Source organism: Tursiops truncatus, chromosome 17 (assembly GCF_011762595.2).
Source record: "Tursiops truncatus isolate mTurTru1 chromosome 17, mTurTru1.mat.Y, whole genome shotgun sequence".
NCBI lineage: Eukaryota > Metazoa > Chordata > Mammalia > Artiodactyla > Delphinidae > Tursiops > Tursiops truncatus.
Window position 1 is genome coordinate 62,503,452 of NC_047050.1, and position 23,602 is coordinate 62,527,053.

Consider the following 23,602-nt stretch of genomic DNA (forward strand, 5'->3'; position numbering starts at 1 on the left):
CCCTTCACACCCACTAACCTGGATGACCAGCCTTCATGTCCTCCAGGCCTTGGCTGCTCTCATTCCTCAACTGCGAAACCTCGCGGGCCTGCCTTCCATTCTCTGCCGAGGCTGCTACAAACCACCCCCTCACCAGGTCCAGCTCAGATGTTATCGCCTTCGTGAAAACCCCCTTCCTCTGCACTCCTGCGCTGTCAAGTCCTCCCTCCTGACCCTTATTTGCCACTTATGTGGATGTCCTATTACGTCTACTAGAGATGGAAGCTCCTTGGAAATAGGTCTTGTCTAATATGTATAAAATGGATAACTAATAAGAACCTGCTGTATAAAAAAATAAAAATTAAAAAAAAAAAAGATGAATTTCTCAAGCTTTTTCAGTCCACGATACCAAGCCAAGGCCCTTCCACAAACTTGGGCTCTATTAGATGACTTGCCAGAGACAGAATTATGAATTCCTGGTAATTACTAATGAAATCAGAAATGAAGTCCTTACCATTTGATTCAAGTCATTCCAATTCTGAAGACTAACACCAGTTATAAGAACAGATCAATGATATCCTGAAACTTTGTTTTTTTCAAAAAACAAAACCAAAAAACCTCAGTTACTAGGAGAAAACTGATCCCCTTTAGCCATGCAAAGCATGAGAAACGACCTTAAGTCCTTGGTTCTCTGTCAACCTTACTGTTCTCTAGCACACCCAGCAGTCTTTGTTCACAGCAAAGCTTAGACTCTTTACTTACAATCTCTCTCTCACCTGTGGATCACACCTGAGTAGGAAAACTTTTGCACCTTTTGTTTAGGATAGAGCAATTCTGTGGTCCTTCTCCCTAGGGATTCCATTCAAAGTCTCATTTCCCTCCAGCTTCTATAGAGATTGCCTTACTGTCAGTAAAATCATTCAGCTTTTGCCCTGGGTTGATTATGTATCAAGGGCTATGTTTGATGATTCGGAAAGAAAGGAGACATTGTCACTATCCTCATGTAGCTCACTGCCTAATGAAAAGGACAGAAAAGTTAAACGTGTCACAGGTGGAATGTCACAGGTAAGCACAGGGTACTAAGGGGGCGCGTAGAAAGGGATCCAAACTGAGACTTAGAGAGACAGGAAGTATTCTGGAGAAAGGTGATGGCTAAAATAAATTCTAAAAAAAAAAAATAGGTGTTGTGTCTTATCTTTGGTATCTCCTACAGCGATGCTCTATTAAGGTTTTACAAAAGAATGTCATTTAAAAAAGAAATAGCCTTCTGAGACACAATGTCTTATTCTAAAACCAAGATTGAAAGGACCCAAGTGGTCCATACTAGGATTCTTTGGTTGCAAGTAGCAGAAACTGAAACTAGCTCAAGCAATCTTAAGTTATGGGTAGGTTACTTTGTATATTGGTTTCCGATGGCGGCTATAACAAATGACCACAAACATCATGGCACAAAACAACACAAATGTATCACCTTATAGTTTCTAGTTCAGAATTCCCACATTGGTTTCCCTGGACTGAAATTAAGGCATCAGCAGGGCTGTGTTCCCCCCTGGACACCCTAGGAAAGAATCTGTTTCCTTGCCTTTTCTAACTTCTACAGGCCGCCCGCACTCCTTGGCCCACGGCCTCTTCCTCCATCTTCAAAGCCAGCCGCACAGCATCTCTCTGACCCTGACCCACTCCTTCTGCCTCCGTGTGATGGCTAATTTTATGTCAACTTGACTGGCTAAGGGATGCTCAGATAACTACTAAAACATTATTCTGGGTGTGCCTTGAGAGTGTTTCTGGAGGAGATTGGCATTTGAGCTGGTGAATTAAGTAAGATCACCCTCCCCAGTGCAGGTGGGAACCATCCGTTTGTCAAAGGCTTGAATGGAACAAAAAGGCAGAGGGAGGATGAATTTGCGCTCTCTGCTTGAGCTGGGACATCTACCTTCTGCCCTTGGACATCGGCACTCCTGGTTCTCGGGCTTTTGGACTCAGATCAAGACTTACCCCATCAGCCCCCTGATTTTCAGGCCTTCAGACTTCAACTGAATGGTATTATTGGTTTTCCCCGTTCTCCAGCTTGCAGAAGGCAGCTGGTGGGACTTCTTGGCCTCCATAACCACTTGAGCTAATTCCTATACTAAATCTCCTCTCACATGCATCTGTATCAGACCTATTGGGTCTGTTTCTCTGGCAAGTCCTAATACACTCCGTCTTCCATCTGCTAAGATCTCAGTGACTACACTGGGCTCACCTGCGTAATACTCTACTTTAAGGTCAGTTGATAAGCAACCTTAATTCCCCTTTGCATTGTAACCTAACATATTCACAGGTTGGGACACCCTGGGGGACCAGGACACCTTCGGGAGCCATTATTTCGCCTACCACACTCCAGGTATTTCGTGGAGGCCTCAGCCAAGACTGTAGCTGGGCCTACAGAACAGGAAGGGCCTGGAATCAGGAGGCAGCAGAGCAGACTGTCCCTCTGCCCCTTTCTGGGCGTCTCTTTCATCCTCTTTCTGCAGACCTGCTCTATCCCCCATTCCATTTGGCAAACACAGCCACCCCCCAGTTTTGACCCAGTTTCAGACACGAGAAGACTCATTTCTACATCTCTAGGGGAGATCCTGACTGGCTCAGCTTAGGTCAGGTAAACCCTGCTTCCTCTCTCCCATCATTAGGGTCAGTGAAGACAAATATGGTTGCCAGGTTCCCAGAGATCCCAGAGATGGGGGGCAGGGTGGTCGTCAGCTCAAGGGCTGAGCAGACACAACATCAAACTTTTAAGTGACCAAGTCATTCTGTGCCAAGGAAGGAGGAAAGGATAAGGAACAGTAGGCCCCAAGCAGACAAATGCCTGTCCTAGTTCTCTGACCTCATTAGCAAAGTCACCTGGTGGAGACACTTCGATCACGAAGACAGGATTGGAGCAGCCCTAGGCTGTGACTCATCAGGACCATTGTTTCTCGAGCTTTGAATTCTTTTGTATAATCCTCTCTGGTTTTTGTTTGCTTGTTTGTTTTCACGATTAAGACCTTGGAAAGTCGTGTATAAATTACTTTTATAGATGAAATTTCAAAAGCACTAGAAAGCTATTTAAAATAATCATTTTTATAAACAGCGGCCTTGGATTTGTTTCATAGAGATTTCTACCCTAGGTTTTCCTAAAATGAAGCCCATCTTTGTTGAAATGCGGTACCGCACAGACAGGTGGGGGCACCTGTGGCGCTGGCAGTGGAGCTCTGTACGGACTGGCTGCGGGCTTACTGGGCTTCAGGCCGTCTCTTCAAGTGCCTGGGGCTCCAGCAAAGCAGCACTGGGCAGAAGTCACGGCACGTCCAGGAAGCTGAGCTCCGCCATGAAGGGGCAAAGCAGAGACACAGTCCTGGAGCTTATGGCGTAGCCAGGAGGATTCATACAAAGAATATTCAATTACAATTCCATTAAGCACCTTGCGGGGGGAATAAAAAAGCAGGCGCTCTGACAACATTTAAAGGGGGGACCTGAGCAAGTCTGGACTCAGAATCATCTTGTCTGAGAGTGACCTTTGCGCTGGGATCTGTAGGAAGGGCAAGTTTATGGCAGGGTTTAGGGACCACAGGGAGGAGTGTTCCAAGTAAAGGTAACTGGATGGGCATAGGGCTTGGGTGGGAGGACACTTGCCGAGTTCAAAGACATGAGAAGAAACCAGAGTGAGCTGGGGTGAAGTGGGCCTGGGCCAGACCACACGGGGCCTCCCAGGACTCAGGGGAAATCACTGAAGGACTCTGAGAGCAATCTTTATTTGTATAAGATCTCTTTGGCTATAGTATAAGATTGCAGGGGTGTCAGCATATGAGAGACAAAGGACTCTCAACAGCTCAAATTCTGGGCATGGCCATGCCCCCTTGGGAGAAAACACTGAAGACAGGCCTTTTGAGTCAAGAGAGGCAAGAACTGCCCTTGGGTCCCACCCCACCCACTGGAGGGCAGACACACATCTCTGTGCTTCACATTTGCTCACCTTCTGAGTGATTCATTCATCAACAAGAGGGTGGGGTTAGGAGGCAGGCTCAAGACGTCTTTACCACAATCATTGCTCAGTTAATTACCTTCACCATCTGTGATGGAAATGATCAAGATGACTTGTGTGTGATGACACCCAGAGATGCCCAGGCTTCCTGGGTTGCCCTTTCCTGTCCTGCATTACAGCTCCAGTATCAGGGTACAGGAGGCTGGGTTCTCACGTGGGTGGATGCGCTGCTGCCAGGAGAGTGAGGTGCGGCGGGAAGTGAGGGTGTGGGCAGATCCACGGAGACCACTCAGCGGTGCAGGACAGCGTTGATAGTGGGTCTGGGAGGAAAGCCAAGGGGCTGCAAGCTAGAGGTCTGGGCAAAGTTAGAAGGGGACTAGGATGAGACGGGAAACCTAGAGAAGTTACGAGGGAAAAGGGCATATCCAGGAGGCTGAGATGAACGGGAGGAAGGGCTTTCAGCTACAGAAAGAGAAATGGGCAACGTTTCTGAGCGGACTGCCTCAGCACTGTCAGACCTTTGAGGTATTAACCTTTTGTGCAAACAAAGATGCTGGCCGATTAATTCAGGGATTCTTCTCCACAAACATCTGGCGAGATGCCAGGTGTTCTGCCCTCGGGATACAAATATGAACAACAGTCCTGATTTTACAAAGTTTAAAGCGTCTCATGGAAAACAAACAGGCTATGACAAGACAGCATAATAAGGGCCAATACAGGGGTCAAAGAGCAGCGCGAAACCTACCACCACTTGGGGATCAAGACTTCTGGAAGCTGAAACCAGGCGGAGGCCTGTGAGCCGAATACGAATTAGCCACGTGAGGGCAGTGGGTGGGGAGAGGTTCCAGGCTGAGTTGCCGGCCTGAAAGCTTAAAGGTGACAAATAGGACACATTCAAAGGTTGGGAGCGGGGAAAGACGAGAAGCCCCTGGGAGCCAAAGGCTGTGTTGTGAAGGGCTTGGCAACCACGGTCCCTTTGGGCTCTATCCTGCAGGCCACCCACAACCAGACCATAAACTCCACAGTAACCAGTGTCTCCATGGCAACCACACAATGCCTGTCCCCTAACAGGACCCAATAAGTGATTATTAATGACTCAATGAAGGGATGGGGGGCAGTGGGGAGCGGTAAAGGGGTTTCCATACTTTTTAATGGTTCCTAAAAATTGAAATGCCTGTTAAATATAGTCTTTTGTTTCACATTAGAGATAAATGACTAAACCTGCAATTGCTAGTCATGTTCTCACTCATACTAAAAGAGTCTCAAACTATAAACAAAACCAGACCTTCGTCTGTTTTGGGAAGGGGCCTGGGAAAGGGAGAAACGAGCTGGTGAAGTGGATGGGAAATCCTGATGACTTCACCTTTTTGCCCAGGGCTGGAATTTTCTTCCCTCTACTGAGAAAAAAAAAAAATTAAAAGCTGTGTGGGACTACTGGGCATATACCCTGAGAAAACCATAATTCAAAGAGAGTCATGTACCACAATGTTCACTGCAGCTCTATTCACAATAGCCAGGACATGGAGACAACCTAAGTGTCCATCAACAGATGAGTGGATAAAGATGTGGCACATATACACAATGAAATATTACTCAGCCATAAAAAGAAACGAAATTGAGTTATTTGTAGTGAGGTGGATGGACCTAGAGACTATCATAAAGAGTGAAGTAAGTCAGAAAGAGAAAAATAAATACCATGTGCTAACACATATATATAGTATCTTAAAAAAAATGTTTCTGAAGAATGTAGGGGCAGAACAGGAATAAAGACACAGACGTAGAGAATGGACGTGAGGACACAGGGAGGGGGAAGGGTAAGCTGGGACGAAGTGAAAGAGTGGCATGGACTCATATATACTACCAAACGTGAAATAGATAGCTAGTGGGAAGCAGCTGCATAGCACAGGGAGATCAGCTCGGTGCTCTGTGACCACCTAGAGGGGTGGGATAGGGAGGGTGGGAGGGAGACGCAAGAGGGAGGAGATATGGGGATATATGTATACGTATAGCTGATTCACTTTGTTATAAAGCAGAAACTAACACACCACTGTAAAGCAATTATACTCCAATAAAGATGTTAACAAAAAGAATATAACATTGAAATGTAATTATAATAATTTACAAAGGCATAAACATTTTTACTTATTTTTATTTATTTATTTTTGGCTGCTTTTTGGTTCTTCGTTGTTGTGTGTGGCTTTCTCTAGTTGTGGCGAGCGGGGGCTACTCTTCGTTGCAGTGTGTGGGCTTCTCATAGCGGTGGCTTCTGTTGTTGCGGAGCACGGGCTCTAGGCGCATGGGCCCCAGCAGCTGTGGCACGTGGGCTCAGTAGTTGTGGCTCACAGGCTCTAGAGCGCAGGCTCAGTAATTGTGGCACACGGGCTTAGCTGCCCAGCGGCATGTGGGATCTTCCCAGGCCAGGGCTTGAACCCGTGTGCCCTGCACTGGCAGGCGGATTCTTATCCACTGTGCCACCAGGGAAGCCCATAAACATTTTTAAAGAAAATAAAACATTAGCCACGGGGGAAGAAAAAAGTTATGTGGGACAACACTTGATGAAGTTTTTGGTCTATTACTAAATTTCACTTCTCATAAGGGAGCTCTTCCACTAATTCAAGTAAGCCTTTTGCATTTGAAGATGATGTGGCTGAAAGGAGAGGATAATCACCTGAGACAGAGCTCCATGGATCTCGTGTTTCTGTACATCTTGTGAGCAAGGCACTTACAGCCCTTCATTCCAGACTATCTTCTCAACAATGCTTGCAAAGTAAACACCCTTAAAAAAGAGTGTTCTCCCCTGGAGCACACGGCAGGCCTGCTTACTGTTCGTTATAAAGGATCTGTGTCTCCTAAGCTCAGGGTTCCTCTCCTATAACGCACCCCACTGCACGTACACTCTTTCGTTTGGGCTCATGTGTGTCACGTGCCTTGGGACTTGGAGGCAAAGGAACTGATACAAATATGCTGAAGCTTATCCTGTTCCCTGGGCCACGAGTAATCAAGTCTCCTGCAGCATCTATGACACTGGCAGGTTAATGCGCGGGCTGACAGGTGTGGTAAAGTCTCAGAGCCTTCGCAGACCTCGAGGCACCCTTCCTGGAAATGGTTTACTATCACACTGTAGCATTCTTGGTCATTCTTGATGAACTGACCTAAACAACGTAATACTTACATCGCTGATTATAATACAATAACTGTTTTTAAAAGACAATAAAATCTGTAAGTCTCTTTTATACACTTTCCCAACAGATTATCTTCTAAAGGGGCAGTAGGCCTCACGTAAGTGAATGACAAAAATCTAAAAAGAAAACAAAAACCCAAAAAACTGAACACAGTAGAAATAAGCTGGGAGAGAAGCCATTTTTATAAGACATAAATAATTGTTTTTAATTCAGTATATTCCATGATTAGCAGTGGATTCTGTCTGAAGTAAACCAGCACAATTAATACAAGATGTTTTGTTCTGTTTTGAAAGGGACCACTAAACCAACATCTGTATCTCTGTATGGAACTGATTTTCAAAGGGACAGAAGTGGTCTTTGATCTTTCTGAACCACTTGTCTTCAAATTCTTTCGAAGACGCGATCACCAAGGCAGTCAGGGCTGCAGGGCCAACACACTTCACCTCTGTGTGAACCTCATCTCTTATTTTTTCTGGGACGATATCTTCACCCATAACCTGCAGTAGGAGGGGAAAAAAAAAACAACCCTGTCCCAATAACAGGGGAAGCAGACACGGAATGACGGGATGAAGACCACGCTATTTATCAAGTGTAAATGATTTCGTACAGAAGGATTTCTTTAGCAGCCAGGTGACAACTCTAGCAATTCAACGTATCGAAAGGATGTTTATTCAGAAGCAGTGATCCAAGACCATATTTGTAAAACATCCCCTACTTCCAGTCTCGTCTTCCCCTGAGCAAACAAATCACCAAAGCACTAGCATGGCAGCAGTACCGTTCAGGCTACAGGGAGAGACAGTCAACCTTCTTATGTCATATGGAGCATCTGCAGCTGACAAGAATATGCACCACCAGTGATCCTTCCTCCTTGTAAACGACAGAAAAGCAGCGCTTGCACAGAATGTAACTGCTGCTGTGTAGAGAGCGCAGATCCCTTCTCTTAGAAGTTCTCCAAAGAAGTCAAAGGCAGCAAACAGTCGAGCAGCAAGTAGCTGAGTCCACACTTCCCTGATCCAGAGAGACTCCATCCCTCCAGAAAGGTTACCACAGCAACCTCAGGGACTTAAGAGCATGCCCCGCACTCTAAAGGCACAATACTGCTCCCTACTGGTCAGATCCAGGTCCAGGTTCTGCGTTAGCTTCTCTTTGACAAGACACCCACAAAGTTAAGTTTGTAAGAAGCTTGCATCTGAACTCGCTAAGTGATCAGCCCACCTTTGGTAAAGGACAGTGAACTAAAATTAAGTCCCAAAACATTTCCCACGATTCGGCATGAAAAGTTAGGGAGCCATTTGGCAGGGATGTTGTAGAGGGAATCTGTCACTTGGATTTGGACTAGACGGTCCCTAGGTTTCCTACAAACCCTGAGGCCCTATGTGTCCATGAATACTCAAATTATAATGGATTAGAAACCCACTCAAAGAACAGGTTCCACTGGCTTTAAATCTTCAAAGACTACTTATTGTTTGAGGCTAGAGCTGACAGGATGAACAGCAAGCAACTGTCAGGATTTATTAAGGCATGTTATTTTCATCAATTCAAAGACAATTTTTGGTTTTGTATTTTAACATCTCTGAAATCAAGATGTATCTTATACCCACTGGTGTGTCACAGTGTAAAGAGCATCTTGTTTTTCTTTTAGTGGCACATCAAATAATTATGTCTCTTAATGACTGATGACTGCTTGGACTCAATGAAATACAGTATTTTAAAATCTGGGGTATAACACCAAAAGTGTTTTTTTTTTTAATTAAAAAAAAAAAAGAGGGGCTTCCCTGGTGGCACAGTGGTTGAGAGTCCGCCTGCTGATGCAAGGGACATGGGTTCATGCCCCGGTCCGGGAGGATCCCACATGCCGCGGAGCGGCTGGGCCCGTGAGCCATGGCCACTGAGCCTGTGCGTCCGGAGCCTGTGCTCCGCAACGGGAGAGACCACAACAGTGAGAGGCCCACGTACCGCAAAAAAAAAAAAAAAGAGAGAATTGAATAATAGTAATACTCAAACAATGCAATATTCCAAAACGCAGGCTCGGCAGGTATATCATTCACAGGTGTCAAAAAATCTGCAGAAGTCTTTGGCCAAATAAAAATTTAAACTTCTATATATCAAAAGTATCATAAACTTCAGAAAATACTGAAATACTGTATTTATAAATACAGTATTTATAGAAACAACATATAAAAGGTTAGTAAGCCTAGTGTAGAAAGAGCTCTTAAAATTAATAAGAAAAGCAGAAACATAAATAACGAAGAAAAAGCATGACTAGGTATTTCACAAAATATAAATGGCCAATGAATGTGTGAAAAAATTGTTCATTTTATTAGTAATCAAATAAACAGTAATATTAAAAAGCGCTATTTTTACCAATGAAAGTACAGATTTTAAAAAGTAATAATATTAAGTTGTTCAATATAAAATTCTGGTTTTATGGTCAAAATGATTGAATATTGACAATTTCACATGGTTCAACCTAATATCTAGGTTTGGAGAAGGAAAATCAGTATTCTCATATGCTGCTGGAGGATATATAAACAGAACCAACCTTTCTTCTCTCTCTTTTTTTTTTGGCCACACCGCGTGACTTACAGGATCTTAGTTCCCCAACCAGGGACAAACCCGAGCCCTCAGCAGTGAAAGCGCAGAGTCCTAACCACTGGACTGCCAGGGAATTCCCGGAACCAATCTTTCTCAATGACAATTTGGAAACATGCTTTGAGGCTTTAAAATGTTCATATACTTTAACCCAGTGATTCTATTTCCAGTAATCTATTCTAAAACAAACACAAAAACTGATTTTTTTTTTTTGCAAAGACTTATTAAAGTTGGTACTGAATATTTGTTAAATGTCCAATATAGGACTTAAGTAGATAAATGATAGCTCATCAAAAGCTGTAACTGGACTACTATCCAATCATTAAAAATTATGCACTCAAATAATATTTAAGGATACAGTGTCATGATCATACCACAATGTTAGGTAAAAGTATCAGCCTATAAAACAAAATGCAGTTTGGCAGTTCCTCAAAAAGTTAAACACAGAATTACCAGATGACCCAGCAACTCCATTCTTAGATAGATGCCCAAAAGAATTGAAATCAGGAACTCAAACAGATACTTGTATGCCAATGTCCATAGCAGTATTATTCACAAAAGCCAAAAGGTAGAAAACAATGCAAGTGCCCATCAACAGATGATGAATGGACAAATAGGATGTGGGGTGTGTGTGTGTGTGTGTGTGTACACACACACACAATGGAATATTATTCAGCTATAAAAAGGAATGAAGTTCTGATACATATGGAAGAACCTTGAAAACATTATGCTAAGTGAAATAAGCCAGACATAAAAGGACAAATATTGTATGATTCCACTATTTGAAATATCTAGCACAGGCAAACTCATAGACACAAAAAGCAGATTAGAGGTTACCAGAGGTTGGGGTAGGGTTAAAGTGTTTCTATTTGGAGCGACGAAAACGTTTTGGAAATAGTGCTGGTGGTTGCACAACATCGTGAATGTAACTAACGCCACTGAATTGTACACTCAACAGCAATTAAGATGGCAAATTTTATGTTAGATATATTTTTTATCACCAAAAAAAAAGAGGGGGAAGGGGAACTGTTATAACATTAAAGAGATGTAAGAGACAAACACAGTATGTAGACCTTATATGGACCCTAATTCAAATAAAACAACTATAAAAAGAAAAAAGTATGTAATTAAGAAATATTTAAGGATACAGGGTCATGCTCATGTCACAATGTTAAGTAAAAGTAACAGCACAAAATGAAATGCACATTATCATCCCAAAGAGGGCCCAGACATTTCTTTTTTAAAAAGCTATTTTAAATGCAGGTATTTCCCATGCATTGTCCAGGCAGAGGACTACTATTCCAGTCACACATGGGGAAGAATATGAAGATGTTTAAGACACCTTGTAAGGATGTCTCACTTATAAGGACCTTAAAATCTAGCTGAAAAGATAAGACATTTTTAAATTTTGGGGGGGGCCCCACAGAGCTATCTAATTCCAGCAATCACTCTGAGTTCAGAGAGAAACTGCCACAGACCAAGTTAAAAAAAAAAGCCTGACATCTGAATTTCTCTGCAACCATCAAAGTAGTAACAGGGTGGAGCAGAAAGAAAATGGACTTGGAGCTGGATGGGTTCCAAACTAGTTCCGCCACTTAAAATCTGACCTTAGGGCAAGTCACAGCCTCTATGAGCCTCACTCCAGCTCCCCCCATCCCCCAGGCTGTTCTGAGGATGAACAGGAGAAAAAACAGACAAAAGAGCTGCCCAAATGTCAAGTCACTCATTCATTCATTTATTCAGCATTCACGAATCAATTACCGGGCATTTCTGATGTTCAAGCAGGCAGGTACTAACAAGCACTGACAAGTAAACGAAACACAGCCCCTGCCTCACAGCACGCTACTGCTCAGAGGGGATGAAGAGGCCACTTTCGGGGGTTAAGTGATCAAAAGGCACGTAAAGGAGGGAGACAGAAGTCCTTCAGAAGACGCGATTTGGCCCTGTTTTTTAAAAAGTGGTCTCGGAGCCAGGAAAAATATCTATGATACTTTGTTTCACATAAACCCTAGAGGACACACTCACCTCTGCTATCAACAGCAAAGTGTCTTCTTTGAAGCTGAACCCTTTCATTTTAGCTTCAATTTCCTGCTGAGTCTTTAAGTTCCTCTCCAAAGCAAACGATGTTTGCTGAGATTGGGCGAGCTGAAGCAAAAGCCTGAAAAACAGAAAGTCCCAATGTGTAGGCTCACATAAAGGACAGCAGTGAGGACATGTTCATACACAGCACAGGAACTGGGCTGGATGTGAGTCCAACTCGGCCAAAGAGAAGGTCCTCACCTTCATTTGAATCCTGAAAGCTCCTTACTCTCAACAAATTGCCCAACTTTACACTGGAGAGTTATCTTTTCTAAAATTCATAGACCAAAACTTCTCAAAGGAATCTTTAGAGAGCAAGCCTCAAAAGAGCTTCCTGTAGAAGTCAAGTGACTGAAAAGCACAAACAATGCAGAGTGAAAAGAACAAACCTCCCCATCAAAGGCTCCTCCCAGAAGTGTCAGGATGTAGCTCTCTGAAGTCGGTGCTCTATGACCCTTCCATCTCCCTGGGCCTCAAGGACTAACAGGATCTCTAGCACGCTTCCGTTACCCACAGCAGGGCCATCCCCTCCACGGCCCTCGCAGGGCCACTCTGCACCTGGCTCACCCCGGTCTCCCCGTCACGGTCCTGGCCTGGTCTCCTCTTCTCTCCTCCCACACCTCCTGCTCTTCTCTGTTTTCTAAAATGCTGACTGCAGATTTTTCCAATTCCCCTCAGGCCTCACTGCTACGTCCAGAAGCACTCAGCTCTCCTGTTCACTCACTTCCTGCCTTGAGAAATGCCCCCCACACTACTCTAGGCATTGAGGGACGTTGGTGAGCAAAACAGACAGGTTTCTGCCTCAAGGAACAGAAGGAGAGCAAAGCACAAGCAAATAAGATCACCTCAGGCAGTGACGAAGACTATGAAACAAAAACTCAAGACAGGGTGGACGAAGCATCCACCTCAGACGGGGCAGTGATGGAAGGCTTTTCTGAGCTACCGCTCAAGCTAAGGCTCAGATGGTGAGCAGCCAGCCGCAGGCTCACGGCGGGAAGAGGGCTTGGCCAGGGGAAGGGGGCCCTGCCAGAAGAACCAGCTTGCCGAGTCTGGAAATCAGGAAGATCTCTGTGGCCGGAACACAGCCAAGAAGAAAACAAACTGTAGTGAAAGAGGAGAAAAAGACAGTCAGGGCCAACTCACATAAGCCCCTGCAGGCCACGGAAAGAAACGTGGAGTTTACATAAGTGCAATGGGAAGCCGCTGGAGTTTTATAAAAGAACATGACCTCACTGGCCTTCACTCTGACTCTTCACATCACCTTACCTGGCCTCTGGAGGCACTTATACGCGAGGCCTCTATTATGTCCTTGCTTTCTCTCTCTCGCTCCTGAAGTTACCTGAAAATACAGCTTACCCTTGCTGCCTCCATTTCATGTTCATTCACCCTCAGTCCTCTGCAGTCTGCCTTGTCACCGCATCGCTACTGAAAGTGCCTTCTCAAAGGTCTCACAAGACCTCTCGCCTTCAAAGCTTCTCACTCCATCTGATCGCTGATCTTTCCTGGAGCTCAACCTCTACACTTCCCTTCTTCTGAGCTCAGCTCCCACTTCTAATGGAAAACTCCAGCTGGATTCCCACCCTCGATCCGCTCTGCTCTCCAGCCCTGTCCTGTCTCAGTGGAGGCACCAGCATCCACCCTCACCCACAAGGCAGACTCTTCAGGGTTGTCTGACTCTTCCGTCCTCCCCTCCCCACCCCGGCCTACCCACACATTCAGCTTGTCACCAAGTCCTGTCTGTTCCACCCTCAGTGCCATCCATTTCCCCTTTTGATTCTCAGCGCACTGTGCTAGGTCAGGGCCCCGGCACCATCCACTGATTGGTCCACAGCCCCTTCCCTTGTGTCCCTGGATCCAAACTCCTTCCTCTAATACGTCCTCCTAGCCACCAGATCTCCCTCGAAATCAGAGCTCTTGTCACACCACTTAAACATTTAAATATTCTTCAGACCTTCGGCATAAGGCCCAAACTCTTTAAGATGACATTTAACACCTTGTGCGAATAAAAACAAAACAGCAGAAGTACAACATTTACCAAATGTTTATGCACAATGCATACTACAATAAGTGCTTCAGATACTTTAAACCTCACAACTCTACAAGGTAGGCATTTCCCCCATTTCTCCATCTGTCAAGATGAGGAAACTGGAGATCGGAGAGCTGAAGTAATTTGTGCAAGGTCAGACGGTGAGCGGTGAGCAAGCAAGCGCAGAAGTCCAGGCTAATTCCCTCAATAACAACGATGTATTAGGTCCCTTAAAATGGGATCTGACTCCAAGGTCCTGCCTCCTGCTCATGACGCTGTTCTGGTCTCGGGGTCCACAGCCCACCTCTCGGTCTCCTGCCACCAAAGCTGCTCTCACTGCACCGGACCACGTGACACCACCATTCTACACCAGCCCTTCCACTCCTTGGGCCGTGCTTTCTCTCTCGTAAGATATCCTGGCAAGAACACAGGCTCTGGAGTCAAAGATCTGGGTCCAGATCCTGGCAGCACTTCACAGCTGTGCCACCTTGGGCATAATTCCAAATCAGCTCCCCAGTCTGTACACTGGGATCCCAACATGTACCCCAGAGAGTGGTGAGGGTTAAAATGAAATAATGTATACACAGCATCGAGTACATTCATCTACACAACTGACAAATGTTCCCAGGAGCCCCATTCCATCTGTGGAGGTCCTTCTTCCTGCCACTCTGCACAGCTCCCAGGTACTGGTCCCTGAAGGGTTCTCTGCCACTGACACACTGTTTAGCACCTGTGCTGCTGGTCACCGACTGCACATATGTTTTCCTCAATACACTGAGTAGTGTAAGGAAAAGGACTCTTTTTTGATGATCTTTATGATCCCAGGCCCCAGCAGGTGCCTGGAACCCAGATGTCATTCAATGCACTTCTGAATTAAAGTGATATAGGCAATGCTAAATAAACATCCGCTGAAGGAAGTTTAAAATCTGCCAAATAGATACCGCTTTTCAGTAAGACTCACTGTTAACATCAATACTTCTTGAATTCTTCAGAGTTAAAAAAAAATAAACAAAACAAAACCCAATGCTATGTTTTTTTGGTATTATCTGAGACCTGAGAGAGTCTGTTTCTCTCATAAATTACAGAACTGGTCCAGTGTACTCTCCCCTCTCCCTAAACTCTTATACACTATGGATCCAAAACCATGGGAGTCCCTGAACCATGGGAATTCCCTGTAGAATGAATTAAACGTTGTTTATTTGTGTTATTAATAATGATTTGAACACACGAGCAGATTTCCTTCTTCGGTAGCTTTCTGTGGAATGTGAGTGAAAAATTCCTTCTTTAAAATATCGTTTCCCCTGTGTGCAAGCACAGGTCACTATCCACACCTCCCCTCCTGGGAGCCTGTGCAGCCCACCACTGCAAGGGTCCTGGGATCCAGGGACAACTTCCCCGGGAGAACACACAGCGCGCCTCACGCTGATGCAACGTCATGCTGGCCTCTGCCGCCTGCTCGCCCTGCAGCCGTACCCCTCCCTCCCCCACAGCCTGAGTGAGCCAGAGCCACCGAATCAGCTGCTCCTTTAACCCCGTCCTGTCTGAGCGAAGAATAGAAGCCTGAAGGCGACCTACACACAGAGGCGGGGCCAAACCCAAAGGTGAACCCAGGGAGCTGTGAAAACAAAGAAGAGAAAGGGAAATCTCTCCCAGCAGCCTCAGGAGCAGCAGATTAAATCTCCACAATCAACTTGATGTACCTGCATCTCTGGAATACCTGAACAGACAACGAATCATCCCAAATTGAGGAGGTGGACTTTGGAAGCAATGATATATACGTATTTTTCCCTTTTTCTCTCTTTGTGAAGGTGTATGTGTATGCTTCTGTGTGTGATTTTGTCTGTATAGCTTTGTTTTTACCATTTCTCCTAGGATTCTGTCCGTTTTTTGTTTTTTAATTACTTAAAAAAATTTTTTTAATAATTTTTTTTTATTTTAATAACTTTATTTTATTTTATTTTATCCTCTTCCTTCTTCCTTTCTTTTTTTTCTCCTTTTTTATTCTGAGCCGTGTGGATGACAGGCTCTTGGTGCTCCAGCCAGGTGTCAGGGCTGTGCCTCTGAGGTGGGAGAGCCAAGTTCAGGACACTGGTCCACAAGAGACCTACCAGCTCCACGTAATATCAAACGGCGGAAATCTCCCAGATATCTCCATCTCAACGCCAAGACCCAGCTCCACTCAACGACCAGCAAGCTACAGTGCAGGACGCCCTATGCCAAACAACTAGCAAGACAGGAACACAACCCCACCCATTAGCAGAGAGGCTGCCTAAAATCATAATAAGGCCATGGACACCCCAAAACACCCAGCTGGACGCAGTCCTGCCCACCAGAAAGACAAGATCCAGCCTCATCCACCAGAACACAGGCACTAGTCCTCTCCACCAGGACAACTACACAACCCACTGAACCAACCTTAGCCACTGGGGACAGACACCAAAAACAATAGGAATTACGAACCTGCAGCCTGCGAAAAGGAGACCCCAAACACAGTAACTTAAGCAAAATGAGAAGACAGAGAAATACAAAGCAGATGAAGGAGCAAGGCAAAACCCCACCAGACCAAACAAATGAAGAGGAAATAGGCAGTCTACCTGAAAAAGAATTCAGAAAAATGATAGTAGAGATGATCCAAAATCTTGGAAATACAATAGAGAAAATAAAAGAAATGTTTAACAAGGACCTAGAAGAACTAAAGAGCAAACAAACAGTGATGAACAACACAATAAATGAAATTAAAAATTCTCTAGAAGGGATCAATAGCAGAATAACTGAGGCAGAAGAACAGATAAGTGACCTGGAAAATAAAATAGTGGAAATAACTACTGCAGAGCAGAATAAAGAAAAAAGAATGAAAAGAATTGAGGACAGTCTCAGAGACCTCTGGGACAACACTAAACACACCAACATTTGAATTATAGGGGTCCCAGAAGAAGAAGAGAAAAAGAAAGGGACTGAGAAAATATTTGAAGAGGTAATAGTTGAAAACTTCCCTAATATGTGAAAGGAAATAGTTAATCAAGTCCAGGAAGCACAGAGAGTCCCACACAGGATAAATCCAAGGAGAAACATGCCAAAACACATATTAATCAAACTAACAAAAATTAAATACAAAGAAAACATATTAAAGGCAGCAAGGGAAAAACAACAAATAACACACAAGGGAATCCCCATAAGGTTAACAGCTGATCTTTCAACAGAAACTCTGCAAGCCAGAAGGGACAGGCAGGACATATTTAAAGTGATGAAGGAGAAAAACCTACAACCAAGATTACTCTACCCAGCAAGGATCTCATTCAGACTTGACAGAGAAATTAAAACCTTTACAGATAAGCAAAAGCTAAGAGAATTCAGCACCACCAAACCAGCTTTACAACAAACGCTAAAGGAACTTCTCTAGGCAGGAAACACAAGAGAAGGAAAAGACCTACAATAACAAACCCAAAACAATTAAGAAAATGGTGACAGGATCATACATATCAATAATTACCTTAAATGTAAATGGATTAAATGCTCCAACCAAAAGACATAGACTAGCCGAATGGACACAAAAACGAGACCCGTATATATGCTGTCTACAAGAGACCCACTTCAAACCTAGGGACACATACAGACTGAAAGTGAGGGGATGGAAAAAGATATTCCATGCAAATGGAAATCAAAAGAAAGCTGGACTAGCAATTCTCATATCAGACAAAATAGACTTTAAAACAAAGACTATTACAAAAGACAAAAAAGGACACTACATAATGATCAAGGGATCGATCCAAGAAGAAGATATAACAGTTGTAAATATTTATGCACCCAACACAGGAGCACCTCAATACATAAGGCAAATACTAACAGCCATAAAAGGGGATATCGCCAGTAACACAATCATAGTAGGGGACTTTCACCCATGGACAGATCATCCAAAATGAAAATAAATAAGGAAACACAAACTTTAAATGATACATTAAACAAGACAGACTTAACTGATATTTATAGAACATTCCATCCAAAAACAACAGAATACACTTTCTTCTCAAGTGCTCATGGAACATTCTCCAGGATAGATCATATCCTGGGTCACAAATCAAGCCTTGGTAAATGTAAGAAAATCGAAATTGTCTCAAGTATCTTTTCCAACCACAACGCTATAAGACTAAATATCAACTACAGGAAAAAATCTGTAAAAAATACAAACACATGGAGGCTAAACAATATACTACTAAATAACCAAGAGATCACTGAAGAAATCAAAGAGGAAGTCAAAAATTACCTAGAAACAAATGACAATGAAAACACGACAACCCAAAACCTATAGTATGCAGCAAAAGCAGTTCTAAGAGGGAAGTTTATAGCAATACAATCCTACCTCAAGAAACAAGAAACATCTCAAATAAACAACCTAACCTTACACCTAAAGCAATTAGAGAAAGAAGAACAGAAAAACCCCAAAGTTAGCAGAAGGAAAGAAATCATAAAGATCAGATCAGAAATAAATGAAAAAGGAACGAAGGAAACGATAACAAAGATCAATAAAACTAAAAGCTGGTTCTTTGAGAAGATAAACAAAATTGATAAACCATTAGGCAGACTCATCAAGAAAAAAAGGGATAAGACTCAAATCAATAGAATTAGAAATGAAAAAGGAGAAGTAACAACTGACACTGCAGAAATACAAAGGATCATGAGAGATTACTACAAGCAACTATATGCCAATAAAATGGAAAACCTGGAAGAAATGGACAAATTTTTAGAAATGCACAACGTTTTGAGACTGAACCAGGAAGAAATAGAAAATATGAACAGACCAATCACAAGCAATGAAATTGAAACTGTGATTAAAAATCTTCCAACAAACAAAAGCCCAGGACCAGATGGCTTCACAGGGCAATTCTGTCAAATATTTAGAGAAGAGCTAACACCTATCCTTCCCAAACTCTTCCAAAACATAGCAGAGGGAGGAACACTTCCAAACTCATTCTACGAGGCCACTATCACCCTGATACCAAAACCAGACAAAGATGTCACAAAGAAAGAAAATTACAGGCCGGTATCACTGATGAACATAGATGCAAAAATCCTCAACAAAATACTAGCAAACAGAATCCAACAGCACATTAAAAGGATCATACACCATGATCAAGTGGGGTTTATTCCAGGAATGCAAGGATTCTTCAATATACGCAAATCAATCAACGTGATACACCATATTAACAAACTGAAGGAGAAAAACCATATGATCATCTCAACAGATGCAGAGAAAGCTTTCGACAAAATTCAACACCCATTTATGATAAAAACCCTCCAGAAAGTAGACACAGAGGGAACTTTCCTCAACATAATAAAGGCCATATATGACAAACCCATAGCCAACATCGTCTTCAATGGTGAAAAACTGCAACCATTTCCACTAAGATCAGGAACAAGACAAGGTTGCCCACTCTCACCACTATTATTCAACATAGTTTTGGAAGTTTTAGCCACAGCACTCAGAGAAGAAAAAGAAATAAAAGGAATCCAAATTGGAAAAGAAGAAGTAAAGCTGTCACTGTTTGCAGATGACGTGATAGTATACATAGAGAATCCTAAAGATGCTACCAGAAAACTACTAGAGCTAATCAATGAATTTGGTAAAGTAGCAGGATACAAAATTAATGCACAGAAATCTCTGGCATTCCTATACACTAATGATGAAAAATCTGAAAGTGAAATTAAGAAAACACTCTCATTTACCACTGCAACAAAAAGAATAAAATATCTAGGAATAAACCTACCTAAGGAGACAAAAGACCTATATGAAGAAAATTATAAGACACTGATGAAAGAAATTAAAGATGATACAAATGGAGAGATATACCATGTTCTTGGATTGGAAGAATCAACATTGTGAAAATGACTCTACTACCCAAAGCAATCTACAGATTCAATGCAATCCCTATCAAACTACCACTGGCATTTTTCACAGAACTAGAACAAAAAATTTCACAATTTGTATGGAAACACAAAAGACCCCGAATAGCCACAGCAATCTTTTTTTTTTTTTTTGCACAGCAAAGGAAACCATAAACAAGACGAAAAGACAACCCTCAGAATGGGAGAAAATATTTGCAAATGAAGCAACTGACAAAGGATTAATCTCCAAAATTTACAGCAGCTCAATATCAAAAAAACATACAACCCAATCCGAAAATGGGCAGAAGACCTAAATAGACATTTCTCCAAAGAAGATATACAGATTGCTAACAAACACATGAAAGAATGCTCAACATCATTAATCATTAGAGAAATGCAAATCAAAACTACAATGATATCATCTCACACTGGTCAGAATGGCCATCATCAAAAAGTCTAAAAATAATAAATGCTGGAGAGGGAGTGGAGAAAAGGGAACACTCTTGCACTGTTGGTGGGAATGTAAATTGATACAGCCACTATGGAGAACAGTATGGAGGTTCCTTAAAAAACTAAAAATAGAACTACCATACAACCCAGCAATCCCACTCCTGGGCATATATCCTGAGAAAACCATAATGTAGAAAGAGTCATGTAGCATAATGCTCATTGCAGCTCTATTTACAATAGCCAGGACATGGAAGCAACCTAAGTGTCCATCAACAGATGAATGGATAAAGAAGATGTGGCACATATATACAATGGAATATTACTCAGCCATAAAAAGAAACAAAATTGAGTTATTTGTAGTGAGGTGGATGGACCTAGAGTCTATCATACAGAGTGAAGTAAGTCAGAAAGAGAAAAACAAATACCATATGCTAACACATATATATGGAATCTAAAAAAAAAAAAAAGTCATGAAGAACCTAGGGGCAAGATGGGAATAAAGACACAGACCTACCAGAGAATGGACTTGAGGACATGGGGAGGGGGAAGGGTAAGCTGGGACAAAGTGAGAGAGTGGCATGGACATATATACACTACCAAACGTAAAATAGATAGCTAGTGGGAAGCAGCCGCATAGCACAGGGAGATCAGCTCGGTGCTTTGTGACCACCTAGAGGGGTGGGATGGGAGGGTGGGAGGGAGGGAGATGCAAGAGGGAAGAGATATGGGGACATATGTATATGTATAGCTGATTCACTTTGTTATAAAGCAAAAACTAACACACCATTGTAAAGCAATTATACTCCAATAAAGATGTTAAAAAAATATATATGTATGTATCGCTTCCCCCTTTGTCAATGTTTTATACATTTAATTTTCTTTCCTAATTTTAATGGCTGCCAATTTTAACCTTTTATCTTGAGTGATGATACAAGTTGTATTTTTGAGCAAACATAGTTTTGTTTTTAAATCTTACATGCTAAAAGAATGCATTCAAAGGATTCTATCTAGACCATGGGAAAAATCTTAAAAACATATACTAAGTGTGTGGCCTAGAATTTTTAGAAGCTTAAAATTAGAAAAATAAAACCTTTACTCTGAGCTTAGCACCATGTGTGTTTAATTCACTCTTAGCTTACCTGGTTCGTATAAAAGAGGCACAGGCTTTCATCTGAGTTTCTAGCAACACTGCTGCTCTCTCTTCTGCCATACAGTTTTGAATATTTTTTAAAGCTTTCTCATTCTTCTGGTTATTACCACTGCTCGTTTCCACAGATAACGCAGAGCTCTCGGGCAACATTTCAGGAAAACACAAAAGACAGTCTTTTCCTGAGTGGGGACAAGAGGATTTGATAGCCTTGTCACTCGAGGTGAAACTGTTCTGTTTCTGAGATGACGCAAGCAATGCTGCAAGCACTGGCTCCAGATTCAGGTAAGCCTCTCCCAATCTGCCCCAGTTCCAAGGATTAAAGGGATGCAAAGAAATCAGTTTCTGTAGGCAGAAAATTGTTTTCTCCAAGTTCTGCAAACTTGAACAAATAGCAAACTGGAGGTAGAGCACAGTGGTTAAATGGTCTGTGTTAGTTGCCTTATTTTCCTAAGGAGAAAAAAAAAAGATTAGGAAGTTTAAACTATGGAATGTTTCCCATATAAAAATGAAGATGCCTAAAAATCCAAGTTGTACATGTTATAAATGACAAGTAGCCACACAAGTAGGGTGAACTAAATATTTTTCAATAGATCTCAGTTCAAAACCATAAACCTAGAGAAATATAAACTAACCTAACAAAATAATCACCAGTCATTCCCAAACACCCTAATGTCACAACAGTCACATAATCCAGGTGATAGTGGCCTGGCAAAGTTCAGCACCAAAAACCTCTGTGTCAGTTTATTTTCCATTTGTATTATAATCTTTATTGTCTTCAGCCAGATATCTGAAAGACCCAAGCCAACTTTTTTATACCCTGTGCTAATGGTTCCATTTTAATATTCCAGGTTTTCTAAAAATCCAAATCGTAATTTCCTTGAGGATTCAAATGGACTCTATTTCCAAATTTTACTTGGCCTAGATATCCTAAACAGGATGGCCCTGCAGCTCTCAGTGTTTCGTGATGCATAACTGAATCCAAATGCCCTCTCTGGTAACTATTAGCAGGGCCAATTATTTCTGGCTGGAGGGGATTGCTTGGTTTCCTTCTGATCAGAAAATCCTTTTCAAGTCTCCTTAATCAGAGCCATCACCTCTTGCCTAACTTGCCAAATGGCAAAAGCCCTGTGGGTTAGGGAAACAAGCCTCCTTTTTCTAAGTTAAAGTCTGTAGAGATTCAGTTCATTTTAAGTCTAAGGAAAACCTGGCCTACTAGTATTCAGATCAAGCCCCTGCATAGAACTGAGCAAGAAATATGAGTAAAACTACCCAGCATGGGGCTTCCCTGGTGGCACAGTGGTTGAGAGTCCGCCTGCCAATGCAGGGGACACGGGTTCATGCCCCGGTCCGGGAAGATCCCACATGCTGCGCAGTGGCTAGGCCCGTGAGCCACGGCCGCTGAGCCTGCGCGTCCGGAGGCTGTGCTCCGCAACGGGAGAGGCCACAACAGTGAGAGGCCCGCGTACCGCAAAAAAACAAAAAAACAAAAAAAAACCTACCCAGCATGCAGCTGGAAGAAACTGGCTGACCAGTGAGTGAAAGCTTGAGGAGGATTCTAAGTATTCATATATTGAGTGAAAAGATAGGAAATAAAGCCTCATGTAACCTATTCAGTCATACTATACCTTCCCGATGACAGATCTGATCTGGTTTTATTATTACTATTGTTCAGTATTCTGTCCTTCCCCAGAGACCATTAAGTTCCAGAAGTTTTTGTTCAATGCTGAATTCCTAGTAGAGAGCACAGCACCTCAGACATAGCAGATGTCTAATAACTGTTGAGTAACACATCTTTATGTTTTTTATTTATAATAGTGAAAGCAACACGTATAAACTACCTACAGCAAACGCCACCTTTCCTCTACAGTCTATAGTGCTCTATACTGTTTACAAACATTTTCAGATTGCGGAAGCAAGTATGTGGTGGGGTAGGGTGGAGCACGCAGACCATGGTTTTGATGGCCTAGCTAGTGAAGAACTCTCTGGAAACTACATTCCATTTAAACGAGTTTGTGTGCACAGTACTGCAACTCCTTCTATAATGCAATGATGATGACGAGAGTTAACATTTACAGAGTGCTTACCATATGCCAGACACTACTCTAAGTGCTTTACTCATTTAATCCTCAAGACAATCCTTTAAAATAGACTCTACCACTATCCCCATTTTATAGTTGAGGCAACTGAGTCCTAAGAGAGAAGTCAGACAAGCTGCCTGACGTCACACAGCTATAAGTAGCAGAGCTACAATCGGTCCCACTAGA

General features: G+C 42.8%; 1 protein-coding gene across 5 annotated transcripts in view; it reads right to left on the minus strand.

Moving 5' to 3' along the window:
- C17H8orf76 (chromosome 17 C8orf76 homolog) overlaps nucleotides 1-23,602 on the minus strand; it is a 43,039-nt gene that overhangs the window by 12,712 nt on the left and 6,725 nt on the right. For 2 of the 5 annotated variants that reach the window (XM_033842916.2, XM_033842915.2), the window contains exons 4-5: nucleotides 21,328-21,785; nucleotides 11,779-11,911 (exon numbers count right to left, since the gene is read on the minus strand). In XM_033842916.2, coding sequence (XP_033698807.1) covers nucleotides 11,779-11,911; nucleotides 21,328-21,785 — 591 coding nt within the window. Of the gene's footprint in view, nucleotides 1-4,031; nucleotides 4,068-7,339; nucleotides 7,659-11,778; nucleotides 11,912-12,677; nucleotides 12,934-21,327; nucleotides 21,786-23,602 lie in introns of those variants that run through there. The other 3 variants (XM_033842917.2, XM_019932046.3, XM_019932047.3) reach the window with 3 other exon arrangements.